This window comes from Rana temporaria, chromosome 2 (assembly GCF_905171775.1).
Source record: "Rana temporaria chromosome 2, aRanTem1.1, whole genome shotgun sequence".
In the NCBI taxonomy this organism is placed as follows: domain Eukaryota; kingdom Metazoa; phylum Chordata; class Amphibia; order Anura; family Ranidae; genus Rana; species Rana temporaria.
The window spans coordinates 268,964,354-268,987,371 of NC_053490.1; the positions used below are offsets into that span (position 1 = coordinate 268,964,354).

The window sequence follows — 23,018 nt, forward strand, 5'->3', positions numbered from 1 at the left end:
CTTTGGGCAACTTCTGCTAATGTAGGGTTATGGTGAGCATTGCTTTTGAGCATGCGTGTTTGTACTTTGGAGTTTTGTGTTCACACCATCTAAAATTGTCTGCCAACAAATGTGTGTTTTCGGATTATTAAAACATGCTATCCCACATTTGTTGGCGGAAAATCCGACAATTGTCCAATGGAGCATACAAACAGTTGGATTATCTGACAACAGCCTGTCTGACTTAAGTAAATAAACCCCCCTGTATCATTAATCTTTTATTCATTTGCATCCAACATTAATCCTTACACTTATTTATTTGTGTCTTGCATTCTAGTCCAGAAGAAAAAAAATTTAAAAGTACCAGATATTTTACACCAGTGCAACAAAAGCAGTAGTGGGGGGGGAGGGGGGGGGGGAATCACTGAAGATGAGCATCAATGAATGGAAAAAAAAATAACTTGCGTCTAAAAGGTGACCATAGATGAATTAGAATTTAGCTGGTTCAGAAGGGACCAAATCAATTTCAATTCATGTGTGGACATCCCTGTTCAACAGATTATTCATTCAGTCTGGGTTCACACTTGTCCGACAAACGGTCCGACATTGGGAGCTCATGTCGCATGATGAGTGAAAATCAATGTTTCCCTATGAGAGCCGTCTTAACTGGTCCTACACAAGGTCCAACTTTGAAAATGCTCCCTGTACTACTTTGGTCCTACATTGATCCTACTTCAGCCCATTGAATATCATTGAAGTCGGACCAAAGTAGGAGCCTTGTCCTAACCATCCGACTTTTGACATCTGACATGTGATTACAGCAGCAGTAAAAGGAATTTATCTGACGCTGGGATTGTTTTGATTGGTCAAAGAATAAGTCAGACTATCACAAAGTCGGATCAAAGTAGTATCCTGTTCATGAAAGTCGGATGGATGTAGGATCAATGTAGGACCGATGTAGCAGCGCAAAGTAGGATGAAAGTCGTGTAGTATAGTGTGAACTAGGGTTGTCCCGATACCACTTTTTTAGGACCGAGTACAAGTACCGATACTTTTTTTCAAGTAGTTGCCGATACCGAATATCGATACTTTTTTTAAATGTGTCCCCAAATGCAGCCATGTCCCCCACATATGCAGCCATGTCCCCCACATATGCAGCCATGTCCCTCTAGCCATGTCCCCCACATATGCAGCCATGTCCCTCTAGCCATGTCCCTCACATATGCAGCCATGTCCTTCTAGCTATGTCCCTCACATATGCAGCCATGTCCCTCCAGCCATTTCCCCCATACCTTTGCCGCCGAAAGCCGCCGCCGCCGCATGGAGAAAATCACAGCATTCATTTGAATAGCTGTTTTGCCCGTGCGTATAGACACTCCCCCTTGCTCTGGATTGGACAGATCACGATCAGCCATCCAATCCTGAGCAAGGGGGAGTGTCTATACGCGCGGGAACACTACAGCTATTCAAATGAAAGCTGTGATGTTCCCGCACGCCGCGGCGGCTTTCAAATGCTTCGGTGCGATGCGGCGGCGCGATGCAGCGGCGGGGGGGGGGGGGAAGTATTCTATTTAGGTATCGGTGTATTTGCGCGAGTACAAGTACTCCCGCAAATACTCGGTATCGGTCCCGATACCGATACTGGTATCGGGACAACCCTAGAGTGAACCCGGCCTAACAGCAATGTTGGAAAACGTATCGATCAGTGGCTGCAGCTGCTTCACCTCCTGTTTCCCTTAGTGAAGATACCCACGCCTGCACACAAAGCCGACTGATGAATCAGCTAGGGGTGCCGACATCACAGGATACCTGGCAAGGTAAGTATCCTTATATTAAATCAGCAGCTACAGTAGTAGTAGTAGCTGCTGACTTTTAATTTGACTTTTTTTTTTCACAGGCTGGAACTCCGCTTTAAAAATACAAATTTGTGACAGTTCTTATTCACGGCATGCCTTGAATGTAACTAACTGGTTTGGGAAATTGATGAATTTAGTTCCATGCAAGTCATAAAACCCTTGTTCACATTAAGTTAAATTAAGTTTTGAAATCGCATGATGTCGGTGCGACTTTGAAGACATCGGTGCAGCTTCATGTACAGATGTCTATCCAAGTCGCATCTGAAATCGCCAAAAGTAGTGCAACATTGCTGACAGAAGGGTGCAGCTTGTCATGCAATTTGACCTGTCGAATTACATGACAAGTCCCTCAAGTGTGAACAGGGGCAAAATTAATAACATTTGCTGCTCATCAACTTGTGATCTCCTGAAAACTCAAAAAACTGAGGTTTTCCACAACTTTGCACTGTTAAGAAAGGCTAGGGAGGGTAGTTCCTTTTCACACGGGTGTGCCATCTGTCTGTTTATAATGCATCTGTTGATGGATGAAAAATAGACAGCAATGAATTCCTATGGGCAAAATCATGTAAACATATGATCATCAGTTTACATCAGCATCTGTCCCGGTCCATTTTCTTTTTAAATCAGAAAAAGTCTATTTCTGCTTAGTTTAAAAAATAAAAGCAGATGAAAAACTGGATGTAAACGGAAGATGGATGATCACAGATGTAAACGGAAGATGGATGTTCACGGATGGAAACTGAATCAGTTTTTTTTTTTTCTAGCAAAAAAGTGACTAAACGGATGACGCCTGCGTGAATACGGACCTCGCAGAGGGGGGCCTATACAGCTGCCTGATCACTTTAGCTGACAGCAAGTTGCCAGATTTGCATGCACTCCAAGCTACTGTAGCAGCCAAGAGTGTGTATAAAACACCCCTTAAGTGGGGTACACACTAGAAGAAAATCGGGCAGACAATCGTCCGATTTTCCTCGTTGTCTCACAGCAAATCGGAACAGATGAACGAAAATATGTACAAAAATTGTCATATGACAAAGGCTTTTTTTTGTAGTTTATTGTTTCTGATCATGCGCAATCTTTTTCCGATTTTTTTTTTGTATGAAAATGGTACACATTAAAACGAAAATCAATTGTTCTGTTCCTGTACTAGAAGATTTTTGGGAGTTTGTCCCCTCAGAAATTTTTTGGACGAAAATTCTAAATTGGCTGTTCAAAGTTGTGTACACACTATAGGAGAATTCTTTGGACGAAAATGTTTGCCCGATTTTCTTATAGTGTGTACAAGCCTTTACTGCTGCCAATGTATAAGTTGGTAGCAGCAGAGGAAAAGATGCAAAGCATGCAGAGAAACCAGAAAGTTGTGGAACGAGATGGCTAGCTGGACTGTTCGTATTGTTAAAGCAGAGCTCCACTTTTTTTGCACCCTTCTCCACCTATTCACCGTTTTGGGGGGGGGGGCAGGTACCCGCTCCTACTTCCAGCTCAGATCACCATGGCAATCTGAAAGCATGTTTCGGCCTCTCCTCCTCCCCCCCCCCACAGCCCTCTGACACTGCAGGACCATTCACAAAGCACACCGCAACTTGCACAGTAGGAAACCAGCTGTAAAGCCGAAAAGGCTTTACTGCTGTTTTTTCATTACTTACAATGCTGGCGCCTGCACCTGAAGACAATTGAAGAATTGGCCCAGGTGCCGATGTCGCTGGACAGGTAAGTGTTGTTATATTTAAAGTCAGCAGCTACAAATACTGTAGCTGTTGACTTTTAATATAACACTGTAATATATTATTTTGTTTGTTTTTGGGTTTATTAGGATTTTAAAGATCTACAAGTTGAGTTTCTTCATTGTATTGCATGTTAAGGTGGCCATGATGTATCGAAATTCAGCCAAATTTCAATCCGTTTGTGCCCACATCCTCTCTAAACTACCCAATGCTGTCGAATGTGCCTGTTGGAAAATTCTCAATTAGAGGCTGCAGCCAATGGGATGCAGTTGCGGATCAATGTATTCTGACAATGAAGATTCCCCATCAGAATACAATCCAGGGAATTCATAGACTTGTGCAGACAGATTTTGGGAAAGTTTCTGCTGTTCTAAAAGTAGTGCAGTGTGTGGCAAATTCATGTACTGATTTGGAACCAGTTTATTATTGTACATCAAAAGCGTTTACTTGACTAGCTGCACTTTCGTAAGATACAAACTTTTAGTACAGTACAACCAGCAACATTTTTTTAATACATTTTGACTTGATATAAGAGCAGCGTCATGTCACAACTTAGTATAAGAGAGAAGAGAGGTGCCTCGAAGTGTAGCAATATGGTTACATTTATTGAATGTACAACATTTAGCAACATATTGCTACACTTAGAGGCACCTCTCCTCTTTTATACTCTGAAGCTCCTGCTGGATTTTGCTTCTAATCCTCTTGTGGGGGCTTCCATTTGTGGATGGACATTTTATGGTAACACAACCTATCACATTGCTATAATCTTTTTATTATAAACTATAAACTGAAGGACTTCTAAATAAACAGTTGTGGAACAAATCATCTGAGTTTCCATTATTTCTTATGGGGAAATTCGCTTTGTTATACAAGTGCTTTGGATTACAAGCATGTTTCCGGAACGAATTATGCTCGCAATCCAAGGTTTTACTGTATCTCAATTTGAAATTTGTCACACTGAATGCGACAATTTATTTTTAGCTCATTCATTGTGACACACTGCAAGAGTGGCACAATTAGGAATTTGGTGCAGGAGTCGCTGTCAGAGTCAAAAGTCACATATGCTTCATAAGATTTGGAGCAATACCTTAACTAGAGGGATTAACACCAGAAAAGTGGTACAACAGCTTTAGTGAATCCCCCCCCATGTTCCTCTATCCACCTAGCTTGTGTATACAGTGGGGATTGAAAGTTTGGGCACCCCAGGTAAAAATTTGTATTAATGTGCATAACGAAGCCAAGGAAAGATGGAAAAATCTCCAAAAGGCATCAAATTACAGATTAGACATTCTTATAATATGTCAAAAAAAGTTAGATTTTATTTCCATCATTTACACTTTCAATATTACAGAAAACAAAAAAATGGCGTCTGCAAAAGTTTGGGCACCCTGCAGAATTTATAGCATGCACTGCCCCCTTTGCAAAGCTGAGACCTTCCAGTGTCATGGATTGTTCTCAATCATCGTCTGGGAAGACCAGGTGATGTCAATCTCAAAGGTTTAAAATGTCCAGACTCATCTGACCTTGCCCCAACAATCAGCACCATGGGTTCTTCTAAGCAGTTGTCTAGAAAACTGAAACTGAAAATAGTTGACGCTCACAAAGCTGGAGAAGGCTATAAGAAGATAGCAAAGCATTTTCAGATGTCAATATCCTCTGTTCGGAATGTAATTAAGAAATGGCAGTCATCAGGAACAGTGGAAGTTAAAGCAAGATCTGGAAGACCAAGAAAAATATCAGACAGAACAGCTCACAGGATTGTGAGAAGAGTCATCAGAAGAAAACCTCTTCTACGTCCTCACCACAAAAATCAGCGTTTGAACTTTGCAAATGAACATATAGACAAGCCTGATGCATTTTGGAAACAAGTTCTGTGGACCGATGAGGTTAAAATAGAACTTTTTGGACGGAATGAGCAAAGGTACGTTTGGAGAGGAAAGGGCACAGAATTTAATGAAAAGAACCTCTTTCCAACTGTTAAGCATGGGGGTGGATCAATCATGCTTTGGGGTTGTATTGCAGCCAGTGGCACAGGGAACATTTCACGAGTAAAAGGAAAAATGGATTCAATAACATTTCAGCAAATTTTGGATGGTAACTTGATGCCATCTGTGAAAAAGCTGAAGTTAAAGAGAGGATGGCTTCTACAAATGGATAATGATCCTAAACACACCTCAAAATCCACGGGGGATTAACATCAAGAGGCATAAACTGAAGGTTTTGCCATGGCCTTCACAATCTCCTGACCTCATCAACATAATTGAAAATCTATGGATAGACCTTAAAAGAGCAGTGCGTGACAGACAGCCCAGAAATCTCAAAGAACTGGAAGACTTTTGTAAGGAAGAATGGGCAAAGGATACCTCAAACAAGAATTGAAAGACTCTTGGCTGGCTACAAAAAGCATTTACAAGCTGTGATACTTGCCAAAAGGGGGCAGTACAAGATATTAACTCTGCAGGGTGCCCAAACTTTTGCAGACGCCATTTTTTTGTTTTCTGTCATTTTGAAAGTGTAAATGATGGAAATAAAATCTAACTTTTTTTGACATATTATAGCAGGGGTGGGGAACCTACGGCCCGCAAAATCATTCCATCGAGTGCCCCGAGTCCCGCCGAGCAGGAAACCTTTTTTTGTCAGCCCTTCCGCCTGGTTGGCTGGTGGAACTGTCTGTCTCTCTCGATGTGGGAGTGGCGGGGAACACCAGCCAACCAGGCGGAAGGGCTGAAAAAAAACATAGCGGCAGCGATTGGCGGGCAGTGGAGTGGGAGGCGCTGTGCCTCTGCGCTGACGTGTGCACGTGTTTACAGCGCGGCGGCACGCCAAGTTTAATTTTCTCCATCTCCAGCTGCAAGGTAAGCAATTACTCTCCTGTACCGCCGGGGAGAGAGAGACATTGAGCAGCGCTGAGTAGAGAGCTGCTGAAGCTAACATAAGTAAACCAGCAGGCGATTGCCCTCTGTTCAGCGCTGCTCACTGTCTCTCCATCCGCATGATTAATGCAGGAAAGGACAAAGCTGGGGGGTTTCTGTGTAAATCTAAAGGGGTCTAGTGGTGCAGAGTGTTGCTGTGTAATGTAAACGGGGTCCAGAGTGCTGTGTAATGTAAAAGGGGTCCAGAGTGCTGTGTAATGTAAAAGGGGTCCAGAGATGCGGTGCTGTGTAATGTAAAAGGGGTCCAGAGATGCGGTGCTGTATAATGTAAAAGGGGTCCAGAGATGCGGTGCTGTGTAATGTAAAAGGGGTCCAGATGTGCGGTGCTGTATAATGTAAAAGGGGTCCAGAGATGCGGTGCTGTGTAATGTAAAAGGGGTCCAGATGTGCGGTGCTGTATAATGTAAAAGGGGTCCAGAGATGCGGTGCTATGTAATGTAAAAGGGGTCCAGAGGTGCGGTGCTGTGTAATGTAAAAGGGGTCCAGATGTGCGGTGCTGTGTAATGTAAAAGGGGTCCAGAGATGTGGTGCTGTGTAATGTAAAAGGGGTCCAGAGATGCAGTGCTGTGTAATGTAAAAGGGGTCCAGATGTGCGGTGCTAATTTTTAAGTTGATCATTTTGTACGGGCCCGAATGATGTTACAAAAATCCAAATGGCCCTTGGCAGAAAAAAAGTTTCCCACCCCTGTATTAGAGGAATGTCTAATCTGTAATTTGATGCCTTTTGGAAATTATTCCATCTTTCCTTGGCTTCGTTATGCACATCAATACAAATTTTTACCTGGGGTGCCCAAACTTTCGATTCCCACTGTAAGGAAGGTTTTATTTTGTTCAGCCTGCCGACTAAAAAAAAAAAAAAAAAAAAGGGGGGACAGACTGTTACCTCTCATATCAAATTTCAGAGTAGTTTACAGTCTACTGAATCCTGTCCCAAGCAAACACCTTTAAAGGCATGAAATATTTAAGGTTTAGTGAGTGAATAGGAACACATTCATTTTCTCAAATTTGACTGCGAAAGTGGAAAGTCCAACCCCAGAAAAACAATTTGTATGTTTAAAAAAAAAAATTTATCGAAGTAGTGTTAGAACATCTAAGCGTTTTTTTTTTTTTTTACAAAGCCTTGCGCCATATGGTACACCATTGGCTTTTTCTGGACTCCAATTGGCACATGCCAATTTTCTTTGCAGTCAAGATATTGAGGTCCTGCGGAAGCAAGGTTTGTGAAACGAATCGGCCTCTGGAATTACTAGCAAAGAAATATTGTTGAAGTTTTAAAGCCTGTATCATCTAAATAAGCACCTACTTCATGGTTTTATGAATACAGGTCAACCTGATTTTTATTTTTTTTTCTAATAAAAACATTTATAAGTTTGTTTCACTGTCCTTCACTGTACCAGTAAAGTCTGCAAGGCTCTAATATTTATTCTTTGAGCAACAAAAGCAAAACATGACAGGGTTTTAGTGCTCTGTGTCTGTTTCAGTAACGCATTCCATCTCATTTTATTGCCCTGGTGGAACCAATAAAAAGGGGAAATGGAGAGGAAATGAGAACAGACCTCAACAAAAACTTGACAGATTCCTATGCGTTTTTTCTGTTAAAAACTTTAAAAAGTTTTGTCTGGAGTTTGACTTTAAAGTCAGAAGCACCTTACACTTGTTCAAGAGATTTTAGTAAATACTGTACTTTTCCCCCCACTTCAAGCTAAAACAAACTTATTAGCATTTTAGGTTACCAGACTTGCTACTAAATTGTAATTGCCTGAAACCATTTGTATTAACAGGTTTCTGTCCTGAAACATTACATTTGTTTTCCACACTTTTAAAAAGATAAGCTTGTCTGACAACTTACAAGAGAGTGTTTGAAATCCCACATACTTGATCCCGCTAGCAAGCCAACACTGCACATGGTTTATCACAGGCAGTGAGACATTTCCCAATCTGTGCAGCTGGGAACCAGGAAATGTCGCACTGCCTGCGATTAGCCATGTGCAGTGTCAGCTTTCTGGCAGGATCAGGCACGTGGGATTTTGAACACGCCCGAGCCCATCTCTATTACCCACTTGACTCCCAGGCCTTTTCTGGCATTATTTACAAAAGTTTACTATTCATAGATGCAACTTTAAAAGCCTTAACAGGTTACCACTTTAGGTTTACACACGAGGGCTGGTGCTATAATTACTGCCCAAGATCGGACATTTGCTGTGATATCTCATATGTGTGGGACAATCACTGTTTGCATGCAGGATTGATGCGTGCATTCGCCTTTGTGCGCCAGCAGGTGGGGGGGGGGTCACTTTAAAAAAATTACAATGACGCTTTAAACTGTATTTTTTGTTATTGCTTTAATTGCTGTCACAATCCATTGATCTCCATTGTGACAGCAATAGGCATGTGACAGGTACTCTCCATGGAAAGTCCTATTGACCCCAGATCCCTCCTCTGCCCTTAAAAGCATTTTATCACAGCAAGGTCAGTTTAATCAAATGCTTTTCATTTTTAGAAATGTCGCTTTATTCGGCCCTATAATAAGGTAACCCTGAAGCAATGACCTTGCATCACTTTCAGTTTACCCGGATGTAAACTGAAAGTGATGCTAGGTCATGGCTTCAGGGTTATCTTATAGAGCCGAACAAAGCGGATACAGACTTTGTTTTGTTCTATGATCAGCCAGCGGACACAATTGCTGGTCAATCGTGTGTCCCAGTGGGACAGGACAGCCCAATGAAGCTGCGGAAGGCAGGAGGGGGGACATCCCCTCCCACTTCTTGTAAAATCAAAACAATACCGGCATGATGCCTGCAGCCATCATCCCGGTATAACCACTTGAAGTTCAGCGGCGTATGATTATATCACTGGTCAGCAAGTGGTTAAGACTAATTCATAGTTAACACATCTTCAGCCTCAATGAGAAATTTGCATTCTAAGATTCTCAACTTATAGAAAAAGTTGGAAAATGTTATCGGCAGTTGCTGACTTGGTTTTGAACGTGAATGTTGATCTTAGCTTTACCACCTGATGAATTACTGACCTGTAACAAGCTTGTGAGAGCCAGGTGTTTTAACAGCCTGGATGAGAGCCCCAAAACATACCAACAATTGACATCTTTTTCCTAAAGGCTCCTTTTAAAACTTCAGATTTTTTTTCTTACCCAGATATTTAGATTTTTATGAAATAAATTCACATTGGATAGTGGATAGTAGGGACAGGATTCTAAATCATATGCCACACTGCAGGCACTTAATGTTTAATTTTAAGGTGGTGCCTGCACATATCTGCAGCATTTTTGCAGGGCCCCTGTTAGAATGCCTTGACGATGCTCAAGCTTGCCCATCCGTTCCACCTATTACTATTGGCTAGTGAGGCAACACATCATCGTTAAGGGGCAACACCAATGTGTGGAGGCAGAGCTGCTGTCGATATATGTAGATACCCATGTTAAGAAATCTGGGCAATTCCAACCGAGTAAAAGATGCCTATAAATCATTAGATGGCAGTTTTGCAACTTAACATTTTAACTGTTCATGTTTAAGGAAAAGCTGGCCAGCACAGAGCGCCAAAGGAGGTCAGATTGTGCCTCTATTTTTAGACTGCCCTCTAGAGTTTACAAATGGATAGAAAGCCGACATTTACTTACACCTTGTTTTGGGAAGCTTTTTTCATTGAAATCACCACACACTATATGAATTGCCCAGAAGGCTGAATGACAAGCTGAGCCGGCTAGTGGAAGTTTTACCAAAGTTGTGATACATCACCAATATGTACTTTTCTACACCCAGGATAGCCACTCTAGTACATTTTCATTCTGTGACAATAAAGTGCATATGGTATGTCAGTGTTGATTAGTTAAAAGGCAAATAATAGCAAGCATTACATACAAAATATGAATAAAAATATGACTGATTTAATTACAGACTTGAAAATTTCCAACACATCAGAAAACATCTTTATCCCACAGAAATCTTAACCAAGTAAGAGAAATGCCAACTTACTTCTTGAGGCATTCAAATTACCTTTTAGGAAACAAATAAAAATAAAAAATATAGAGATTTCTGAAGTAAAATACTCTTTGATTGCACGGTTTTGAAAGAATGTCTGAAAGCTTTTGTCACCAAGTGTTTAATTTTAAACAAAATTGATATTTCTTAAATATTTATTTAAATTTATATATTTATATATATATATTTATATATATATATCTATGTATATATATACACACACACGCGCAAAATGCAAACTGGATTCCTCCATGTAACTATGAGTGTTAAAGGTAAATAACTCTGTATTTACAAACTTTAGAAAAAAAGTGAGGTTTTCAGAATACAATTCACTTATTTCCAGGTATTTGTGAATAGATAATACAAGCTATTAAAGATCAAATATTGATATAACAAAACTGAGGAACCCCATCATCCAAACAATGTGTAAGTCTATTTACACGGCACCCTAACACCACTTGCTGAACCCCAGAGAGACCGCTTGTAATTCCATACAACACAAGGCCTTCAAGGTATTATCGGTCTGCAGTTAATGTTAATCGGCCAGTGAAATTAAACTAAATACAGTCCGTAAAAACAGTTTGGGGGGGGGGGGATAAATCAAAATTTAGTTCTTTCTATCATACAAAGTAATGCTTTTTCTGTTTTGTAGCAACAACTCTAAGAAATACAGCCAGAGCCCTGGACCAAAATTACAAAAATGAAAGTGAATAGTTTATTTTGTTACTACAGGTTAAACCACCTACAACATTCAATGATATATTGCCATTAGGGTTTGTTGAGGTGTGATTATAAAATCTTTTTAAGACCCCGGTACCTTTTCAAATGCTATAAACACAGTGTATATTGTTACTGTACATGTACTCTGCTGCTACAGCTTAGCTGTAAATCCCCCACACACAATGGTATGGACATTACCCTTCCTATTTCTCCCTCCTTTTTACTGTACATCAAACAATACAAATGTTTATTGTCAACCTCCCCCCTTACAAAAAATAATACTCTAAAAGCAACCTACTGCAACTTTTAATTAAGACAAATACATATATTTTAAACCAATTGCTTTAAAGCAAGAAGGCAGTATAAACCTTCTAGGGAAAAAAAAGTTTTTTTCAGTTTATAAAAGAGGTTAAGAAATATAAGACAATTTTTACATTTAAAAACTTACAATAAATAAGAGATGCAGGCATTTTTCTGTATATTGATAATAGGTTTTATAATCCACACAACATCTTTTTGATGTTTAAAAGTCAAAAGATGAAACACATCATTGCTTCCTAGGACACCCTGGGTCTTCCATTCACGTGATGTCAACAGAAGACCTTCTCACAGAAACAGAGACGGGAGATGATTCGAAAGGTTCCAGGAGACTTTCAAAGTAGAACTGGCTTCATATTATGAAGCAATTATTCAAATACAGGCGGTGGTGGTATTTTTACAACCCAGTCTGTTGTAAATCCTGCCAATTTTGTATACTGAGTGGCTTCAAAGAAAACAAATGTGATTCCGTAGTCCTGTAATGCAATAAAAGCCTTGTGTTCCTTGTAGCTTTCTTAGTGAATGTCACAGCATATTCATGATAATGTTATACAACTGGTTCAGCACCACAAAATGAACTGGCAGACATGAACGTCTGTCTTGAGTTGCAGGATCACAGGTTAGCCAGGAGAGGGCATTATACTGTTCCAGAACAAACCTGAAAGAAAATAGAGGTCAGTTAAGATAGAATACCAAACGTGAGCATATATAGTTTAACCTTACAAATGCTCTATGGATTGGTTCATTGTGAAGCTTTACGTCCCCAAACATAAACTGAAGAGATATGTATAGGAAACACCACCTATAATACAAGAGATTATATCCATTAGGATATTATTCTGCAAACATGACCCATTTGGTAAAAAAAAAAAGTAAAAGGTCTAAGGGCAACCAATTCTTAGTATGCATTTGCAGTGAAAAATGATAGGTACGGGAATATGCCATATCCCATTCATATTAAAGTGGTGGTTCACCCTCCATGACAACATTTTAGCATAAAATGAGGCATAGTAGCGCGAGCTACAGTATGCCTGTCTTTATTTTTTTAGCCCCGTACTCACTGTGCAATCGTAGAGACAAGATTCCGACTCCCCGCGCCAAGTCCTATTTCGGCTATTTCCGGGGAAGCGTGACGTGCCAGAGCCGGCCGTCAATCACCTTCCCTCTCCATAGGAACGCCCATTCCCCGAGGGGAGTCGGAATCTTGTCTCTACGATTGCACAGTGAGTACGGGGCTAAAAAAATAAAGACAGGCATACTGTAGCTCGCGCTACTATGCCTAATTTTATGCATTTAATTTTTTATTAATAGGGTGAACCCCCGCTTTAAGGACATCTATTAGCAGGTTTCCTGACAAATACTAAACCGCAGAAACTGGATGAATTTGGATTTATGGCCGTTCCCAATCATGAGCAATCGAATTCTCATCGAAATTTTCAATTTTAAGGCACTTGCAGCCAATAGGCTGCAGCGCTGATCATGATGGTGGGGGAATGCCATGGTCAGAATACAATCAAAGTAGGATGATTCCAGCATTCACATTGAATGTATGGATAAGGGAATGGGGTCAGTTTTCTTCATTCAACCCACTGGCTGAATGAAAAAAAAAAACTGACCCAGGTATGACCAGCTTTAGGAAAAATGTAACTTTCTTCAGAGAACCTCAACATGTAAATTAAGTTTTTGCATTTAAAATACTTTTCTTGGAGTTAATTGAGGGACATAGGAGTGATTGTAAAGGCTGAAGGATTTTTACGTTAACGCATTCTCTGTATTAAAGGTAAAGAACCTTCTGCGTGCAACTCCCCCCAGCCCTCCTTATACTTACCTGAGCCCAATCTGGATCCAGCGCCTTGCACAGGAGCAGCGGTTCACTCTGCTTTCTCCCTCCTCACTGGCTCAGAGATGGCAGCGCGAGACATTGGCTCCAGCGGTCAGCCACAGTGAGGAGGGAGTGTGCCATGTGTCTATGGACAGAGACAGCTCAGGAGCAAGCCTGCCCGATTGATACTCGACAGGGAGGCGGAGCACCGGCAGGTGACCTAAAGAGGAGGATCGGGGCTTCTCTGTGCAAAATCATTGTACAGAGCAGGCAAGTATCACATTTGTCAATTTATATTTAAACATTATATCCTTTACAATGACTTTAAAGTGTTTATTTCCCCAACATTCCTGATGTGTCTGCTTTACAGTGTAGTTATTTTAAAATGTATTGTGTTCTTTATGCATTGCTTCCTCTGTGTGAAATACCTGGTGATCCTGCCAGTCCTAGTCCTGCTTTCCTATTTCAAAGTGACCACACCAGGCATGGAAGCACAACCACCATAACATGGTCAGTTTTTTGGCTCAGCTGGCAGCACAGCCGACCTGTACTCCAATGGGCATGCTTGTGTTTAAAGGCCCTCCCCTGCATAGCCATTCACTGAGATTAGTGTACGGATCTGTCGCTGGTTTTTAGCATTTCTATATATACAGTGGCTTGAAATGTTCCACATTTTGTCATGTTACAATCGAAAACGTAATGTATTTTTATTGGGATTTTATGCAATAGACCAACACAAAATGGCACATAAAATTGTAAAGTGGAAGGAAAATGTAAAATAAAATGTTAAACCATTTATCAAATTAATGTGAAAAAAGTGTGGCGTGCATTTGTATTCAGCCCCCCTGAGTCAATACTTTGTAGAACCTTTCCTGCAATTACAGCTGCAAGTCTTTTTGGGTATGTCTCTCTCTACCAGCTTTGCACATCTAGAGAGTGACATTTTTGCCCATTCTTCATTGCAAAATAGCTCATCAGATTGGATGGAGAGCGTCTGTGAAAAGCAATTTCCGAGTCTTGCCACAGATTCTCAATTGGATTTAGGTCTGGACTTTGAGTGGGCCATTCTAACACATGAATTATATTTTGATCTAAACCATTTTCCTGGAGCTCTGGCTGTATGTTTAGGGTTGTTGTCCTGCTGGAAGGCAAACCTCCACCCCAGCCTCAGTCTTATGCAGGTCATCTTCTAAGATTGCCCTGTATGTGTCTCCATCCCTCTTCCCATCAACTCTGACTAGCTGAAGCAAAGCATCCCCACAACATGATGCTGCCATCACCATGCTTCACTGTGGGGATAGCGTGTTAAGGGGGATGTGCAGTGTTAGTTTTCTGTCACACATAGTGTTTTCCCTTTTAGACCAAAAAGTGAAATTTTGGTCTCATCTGACCAGAGTACGTTCTTCCACATATTTGCTTCTTGCAAACTGAAAACAGGACTTCTTATGGCTTTCTTTCAGCAATGGCTTTCTTCTTGCCACTCTTCTATAAAGGCCAAATTTGTGAAGTGCACAACTTAATAGTTGTCCTGTGGACAGATTCCCCCACCCCAGCTGTGGATTTCTGTAGCATCTTCAGAGTCACCATGGGCCTCTTGCCTGCTTGATTAATGCTCTCTTTGAACGGCCTGTCAGTTTAGGTGGATGCCCATGTCTTGGTAGGATTGCAGTTGCGCCATACTCTTCCCATTTTTGGATTATGGACTGGACGCGAGATGCATCCATGAGACGTTCAAGAGCTTTGGACATTTTTTTTTTATAACCTAACCCTGTTTTAAAAATTCGGCAATTTTATTCCTGACTTGTATGGCGTGTTCCTTGGCCTTCATGATGCCGTTTGTTCACCAACAAACCTCTGAGAGCTTCACAGAACAGCTGTATATATACACACACACCGAGATTAAATTACACAAAGATGCACTCCATTTACTAATTAGGTGACGTGCATGCCACACTTTGAGAACCATTTATCATTTTTCCTTCCACTTAGTTTTGTGCCACTTTGTGTTGGTCTATCAGATAAAATCCCAATAAAATACATTTACGACTTTGGTGGCAACATAAAAAATGTCAAGGGGTATAAATAATAATAATAATAATATAATATATATATATATATATATATATATATTATATTACACACACACACACACACACACACACACACACACACACTTTTCCCTTAATTTTTATTTGCACTAAATGGGTTTTTACAAGGTGAGGGTTCATTTATACTTTAACCATCAAGTTATATGGTCACCTAAAGGAGGATTCCGCAAGCATCTACAGCACCAAGTGCATGATCATAAAGACAGAGGTGGGACCAATGTCCCATTAAAGGATTCAGGAAAAGCATTTTCAAGTGCGTTCAAAAAGAGGAATTTTGATTTGCCTTTAAAAAACTATATCTTGGAGTAGAGTATAGGACACAGGCCAAGTTCATAGATCCTGGGTTGTAGACTGGTACCTTCCGGTGACTTGAAACTGGCAAAGTGTTTTGAGGACCTGCCCCCTGGGCACCTACAATTTAAAACTTTCTCCCACTTTGAGTACTCAGTTTTTTTTAGCAAGCAATGCAGAGTAACAAAGGAACATAAGGGAGGGTGGCTTGTGCTTTAGTCCAAGATATGGAATTTATAGGAAAGTCAAAATTTCTCTCATCTTGATTGTACAGTACAGGACACAGGCTGGTAGGAGTACCCTGCCAAGTTCCCAGGCAATGAATGAGAAGGGTGGGGGGGGGGGGGCAAACAGAACTGTGCCAACTGGCCTGTGAAAAGACCCAACTTCAAAGTGCCACTGCAAGAACCCTATGGCCAAAGGCTGCATCTGCAGAAGATTGAAGGTCCACCTGGTAGAATTTTGAGAGGGTACAAAGAGGCAGGCTGTGACCTTACAAAGATGGGCTAGAGTGGCATGGTGTCAGCATGCCCTACAAACTTCCACAGACTTGGTAGAGTGGGCACGTAAAAAGCGCAGGAAGAAATTTTCCCTTGTGTAAGCTTTAGCCATCAGTTGTCTTATTCATTGAGTGACAGTAGACTAGGAAGCAGGGTGTACCTTCAGGCAATGAAGAGCAGTTTGCTTTTAGTGCCTTGGAGCAAGGCATACAGATTTGTCTTCATTGAGGTGGAAGACTGATACCACCTGGTCTTGGGTGTAGGGGTAGGACCATCTAGCAATTGGGAAGAATACCGAATGGCTCATTCATAATTAAAGCGGGGGTTCACCCTATTAAAAAAAAAAATATATATTTTTTTTATTCTAGCATTACATTCGGCATCGTAGCGTGAGCTACAGTATGCCGGTCTTAAATTTTTTATCCCCGTACTCACTGTGCTATTGTACATTGAAGATTCCGGGGAATGGGCGTTCCTATGGTGAGAGAAGGTGATTGACGGCCGGCCCTGGCACGTCACGCTTCTCCGGAAATAGCCGAAATAGGCTTGGCTCTTCACGGCGCCTGCGCATAGCCTGTGCGCAGGCGCCGTGAAGAGCCGAGACCTACTCCGGCTGTCTTCGGGGAGCGTGACGTGCCAGAGCCGGCCGTCAATCATCCTCCCTCTCCATAGGCACGCCCATTCCCCGCGGGAGTCGGAATCTTCAATGTGCAATAGCACAGTGAGTACGGGGATAAAAAATGTAAGACCGGCATACTGTAGCTCGCGCTACGATGCCAAATGTAATGCTAGAATGATGTTAAGGAGGGTGAACCACCGCTTTAAGTTCCTTTTTTGGGTGGAACTCCGCTTTAAGTTAAGGTCCCAGGGTAGCAAAGGGTGCCACAAGGGGAGCCTGATCAGAGACACACCTTACACAAAGGTGTATGTATGTAGCGGCTGGTTTTGACATGGTTTATCGGGATTATGGCTGAAGATATCAGCCATAACCCCAATTTTAATTTTATTTTTTTACAGCCAACAGCTGGATTTCTCATGAAAGCTGCTCGCCGGTTCTTCTCCGGTTTACCATTTCCACTGGTGCGGCCGGCTAATCCCAGAGGCGATCAAAGAGTAGATCCTCTTTGATCTCCTCTATGACCTTGGAGGACTGGAGTGACATCATGACGTCACTTCCGGTCCAGGTTGTAAGTAAACAATTTTGTATTTTTGTTCTATAAAGCAAAAGTTTTTGGGGGTTTTTGACCCCAGATCTCTCCATAAACAGGATCCATCATCCTTATTTCTATTACAAGGGATGTCTACATTCTTTTTAATAGGAATAAAAATACTCTAAGGTGTCTTCAAGGTTTGAGTTCCATAGGGATGGACCACAGCTCTGGACCTGTGTAGCACCCAGAGGCTGAAAACACGCATTGCATAACATGCAAAAGCAAAATTTGGAGCAGAATCCAGTGCCCGAAGAAACATTACACACTATGCCCACAGCGCAGTGTCCAGGTATGGCTCTAAGGTTTGTCTGATCCATATGCATGCTTCTATTGTGGTATTCAAAGATAATGAAGACGCTGACATATTTGTAGAAAAAAAAATATCTATTAGTAAAGCAAACATACGGCAGAAGAGGGTCCATCTAAAGACACTAGCAAAAAATGGAGGACTTGCAGAGTGAGAGAGGATTATAGGGGAAACACTCAGGGGAATGTGTCCTCAAAAGCTTTGTCAGAGTACCTCAAAGATCATGCAGATTATATGGTTCTTGCACAAATGTTTTGCAGTCCAGCACCTCAACAAAAGTGCTCTACGCATACGAAAGGATGTGCCACATGTGAGATGAGACCGGCAGTGCCCAGCAGAGTGTCACAACTAAAATGTAAAGCCATAGCCATGTGCTTCCCACATTTAATAAGTAAAGGATCGACCTCAGCAGTGATTAGGTCACTTATGGAGGTATTTTTACTAGTCAGGCAAGGTTTAACAAAATCAAGATGCAGTCAGGGTTGCGTAAGGGCAGGGCCTGACAGCTAGAACATAGATCTAGAAAAGTAGGCACTAGAAGCAACAGGCTCATCCTCCATTTTCAGAGTGGTGCACACTGCATCAATCGGAACTCCGGGTCTCATTTAATTTGAGTTACAGTACTAGACTGCAAATCCTGAGGGTCAAGATCATCACTGAAAGACTTGAAGTGGATGTAAACACGTCTTTTTTTTTTTTTTTTTAGGCTTGTACAGTGTAGGATTTCATATCATCTGTGACCAGTCTTGCCATGACGAGTTAATCCAGGTCTGAGCAGTCCATCTCTTTTCAGTGAAATAAAAACTGACAGAGAAATACCAATCAGTTCTTCCCCCTTGCTGTGAGTGACAGGTGATTTACCCATCTCATGCACAAGCCTTAGAGAGGCATGATGTGTAATTCTCATTACCTCCTTTCTTCTCCAGCTCCCCCAGGATTGTCTGCTCCCTACCTCAGCATGATTGGGCATGCTGAAAACAGGTGGTGACTTTTCTGGGTTTTGACTGGATATTAGTAATCCCATAGCAGAAGTTCAGTGTAAGAAATACACAGGAGAAAATGCATGTTGACAAGGGGAGTGTACATGTGGGCGGGGAGCCTATCGACATAACTCCAACCACGAGCTCCGAACAGACTCACCCACAGAATCTGCATTTTTTTGGGTCTCATGACAGAGGGGAGACATTTCACAGGTAAGGATACATGCAGGAGGCATGTATATCCTTATAGATCAGCACTATGGCAGTTGTTTAGAAAGGATGAGAGTGGGTTTACATCCACTTTAAGAGGCTCAGAATCAGGCAGTCACTGTTGCTGATGGATCAGAAGTCACTAAAGCCGCAAATAAGTCAGATATAGAATTTTCAGGACACACATGGGCATGCTTTTAGCTTATGTGGTTAGTTGGCAAAAAAAAATGGGATTTGTACCATAAAGTCTTAAATGACCGGAGTGAAAATCTTAGCCAAAAGGAGGATCCTGCCACAACTGATGGAGCTAAAGAGGGCTCTGATGATAGGACAGACTTTAGGAGCAAAGGGCAACATGACCCCAGGCTGCAGACATTAGGCACCATCAGCAGACATGCTGCAGGCAGCCCAAAAGCTGTGCGTGAGCTGGAGGGACTGCCCCTTCATGTTGCAACCATGTGACGGTAACGAAATAGTTGGTAGCAAGTGAGTGCTAGAAAAAAATAGCTCTGTCTTAACACATCAGTTGGAGAAGAACTAGACCTCCAACCACCTAGGACACTAGCCAAAACATGGCATGCTGGTGGTAGGATGGGTTATCCTGGGTTGGCCGAAAGTTTGTTTGTAGTGACCCATCCTCCTGTAAGAGCCAGGATAACCAGAAGGTGAAAAAACATCCTGTGATCCTCAATGGATGAAAAAGAACGGGGGTATGTGCATCTTATGTCTGAACTAAAAAAAAATCTTTTGTATATTCTTTTGGTCTTTTAACACAAAATCTGCTGTTTTAGTTCAAACGTAAGAAGATAGATCTTTAAAAATGACTTTTCTTACCTGAGGACATCTGAAGTTTGATTTGAATCTAGTGGATGCGAGTGTTTGCTGTGTAGCAACTCATCTGATTGCACTGAAGGCACATGGAGGTGCAGAGAGGCCTAGAATAAAAAGAAGAGGTAAAAAGATGTTAAACCTTTTCAAAACAAAATATTCCCACTTAATGGTAAAGAACTGTAAATATGTAATTTCGCCAACAGACAGTTTATCCATCCATATCCAGCTCAATTGTCCTATGCTTACTTAGATTCTTTACCACTGGTAAACCGGCAGCCTTTTGAATCCAGTACTCACCGACAGATACACTCTGCAACCTTAACTACGAACTTCTATATATTTGATCCACCAGCTGAGGCAAAACCTCTACACTATAACCATACAAGTCCGGTACCCAGACATATAGTATGTGTAACTAGTGATTTTTTGACTACTCAGGATCAAGATCAAGCACTGCCCCTTTCTTTTTGCTAGCAGATTCATTCCCCACATCACTGATCCCTGCATGTGTGTGAGAGTGGGGCTTTGTGGCTGGCACCATATAGTGACGTAATTTTTGTGTTTTTATTATTGGGTATACTGGGGGGATGGTCCCACTGCTATGTTTACTCAAAATTAGCAGTGGCTGTATTTTACACTTGTAATTTCAATAAAGCCATTTTTCTAAATTTGATATTCCGTGGTTGATCCCCCTTATAGCTCTTCTTTGGGATGCCATCTTGTTCCAATTTTTCTTAAGATGCACTTTGACTTTTTTGAGTTCTGAAGGTATTCCGTCTTACGGACGAATCGGCCATCATTAACATATGTTGGTAGTACGCAACTTAGGAAAGTTGATTCCATGTTTTGCTCCCAAACCTTTTACATTGTATGTACAAGTACCTGAAAGGGCCTGCTATTTGAAGCACAGATCCAGCACTGCCCCCCCACCAGATAATTAAAAGTCAGCCGTTACAAATACTGCTTAGGGGTGCGCATCTTCACAGGTCTCACAATTCGATTACGATTATCTGGCAAGTGATTTGATTAGATTCCACGATGCGTCACAATACCACTTCCTCTTGGGCCGCCTAGGCGGCCCTTCCTCCCTACAATCTTCTGGGACACATCAGGTCCCAGAAGATTGCATGGCTATGCAGGACAGCGCAGTGAGACATGCGCACCCGGCTGTGAGGCTGCAAGCTGTCACAGCCAGATGCCTTCAATAGTATTGCCAGCGCCGTGGACAGGTGGGTGAGAGAATGGAGGGTTCGGGTGGCCACGTAGCTGGATTGTCTTTTTGCGCACACTCGTGGAATGACAACAAACTACGGTACCTAAAGATCTCCATAGGCGACGCTTAAAAAAAATAAAAAAACGGTTACCAGGTCAGAGTTACAGAGGAGGTCTAGTGCTAGAATTATTTTTCTCGCTCTGACGATCTCTACGATACATCACATGTGTAATTCGAACACCGTTTTCTTTGCTGCGCGAGCTCGCAGGGGCGCTTTAAAAATATTTTTTTTTTCTATTCCATTTTATATATATATATATATATATATATATATATATATATATATATATATATATATATATATATATATATATATATATATATATATATATATATATATATATATATATATATATATATATATATATGTAATGTTTGATCACTTTTATTGCTGTCACAAGGAATGTAAACATCCCTTGTGACAGTATTAGGTGGTGACAGGTACTCTTTATGGAGGGATCGGGGGTCTAAAAGACCTCCAATCCCTCCTTTGCAATTCAAAGTATTCAGATCGCCAAAAACGGCAATTCTGAATACTTTTTAAAACTGGCACCATTGGCAGCGGGGTAAACTGGAAGTGATGTCGATCCAGGGTTTACAGACTTGAACGAAGCGGACGCTTCATTCCAGTCTGTCTGTAGCCGCTGGAAGTAGCGACTTGTGAATGGGGTCTCCCAGTGGGACGGAGGCCTCCGGGATAACAATTGAGCGGTTTTTAGCTGCATCGGTTGTTATCACTGGAAAGCCGACCGCCTGCTCTAAAAACAGTACTGGTATGATGCCTGCAGCTGCGGGTATCATCCCGGTGATCGATTTTCCCGGTTGCATGCATTGATGCCGCATCGATTAATTTTAGCACCCCTACAGCCGAGGACTTAATATTAGGACACTTACCTGTCCAGGCATCCCGCGATGTCGGCAGCTGAAACAATTTTCCAATCGGCTCTTGGGTGCTGCCGCCGCCAGTCCTTGTAAGGGAAACCGGCAGTGAAGCCTTGCTGCTTCACAGCCACTGTGCATGTGTGAAGCACCCTGCGTTTTCTGAATGGTCCGGCTGCGGTGGAAGGAGAGGACCAAAATACTGAGGGACCCTGCTGTGGCAAAGTCTCCCGGCAGTGGGGACAGGTACCTGCTCCCCACCCCCCCCCGAAAAGGTGACAAATGGAGGAAGAGAACAAGTGGATGTCCTCTAAATGTGTGCACATAATCTAAAAGGGGATTTTTGCAAAATTAAAAAAAACAAATATTTACCTTAAGAAACAGAGGGCACTGATTTTGTGCTTGAGGACATGACGACCAAAACCAGTCAGGTAGAGGACCAGCTTTGACAGTTGAAACAAAGTAACCAAGTGCCAGGGGTTGCTGCAAGATGTTAGTCACCTCATCATGGGATTCCGTGGACAGAAGTCGATCAGTACCTTGACCCTGTAATTTCAATGTTTTTAACTGTAAGTGCTTAGGAATAAGCTTAAATAAGTGAAATTCATACGCTATCCATTGCTCAATTTTCTAATATTCACAAAGTCTTTATAAAACAAAATGTTATATCACATTAAACATAAAGCCCTAAGTTTAAGTACACTTAAAGACTAGAGAACTAAAGGTAAGAGGGCATAAAGCTTTTAGTGTGTCCTAAACACACTTTCTTAGGTGAACAGTACAAAATTGCAGCCTTTTAACCTGCTACAGATCACTGAATGTATCAATTAGATTTAATGACCGAAAAATAACAATTTGACCAACATGAAAGTGAACTCCAGTAAAACTTGCCAATAAAAACCTGATAAGGGTTGACGGCTACTTGTGTCCCCCATTTGGGAAGTTCTAAATCTAAACCACTTTGCTTCCTAGATTTCCTACTGGTGGCAGGACAATCATTTTTGTTTGTGTGCCACTTTAAAGTATTAGTTTATTTTACCAGAAAAAAATTATGAAAATGTGAACACTCCTTGCCTGCCAG

General features: G+C 41.6%; 1 protein-coding gene across 2 annotated transcripts in view; it reads right to left on the reverse strand.

Moving 5' to 3' along the window:
- Positions 1-10,371: 10,371 nt before the first annotated feature.
- MED13 (mediator complex subunit 13) overlaps positions 10,372-23,018 on the reverse strand; it is a 153,182-nt gene continuing 140,535 nt past the window's right edge. For both annotated transcript variants that reach the window (XM_040336931.1, XM_040336930.1), the window contains exons 28-30: positions 22,310-22,483; positions 19,789-19,889; positions 10,372-12,183 (exon numbers count right to left, since the gene is read on the reverse strand). In XM_040336931.1, the coding sequence (XP_040192865.1) occupies positions 12,051-12,183; positions 19,789-19,889; positions 22,310-22,483 (408 nt within the window). In that variant the 3' untranslated portion in view covers positions 10,372-12,050. The remainder of the gene's footprint in view (positions 12,184-19,788; positions 19,890-22,309; positions 22,484-23,018) is intronic.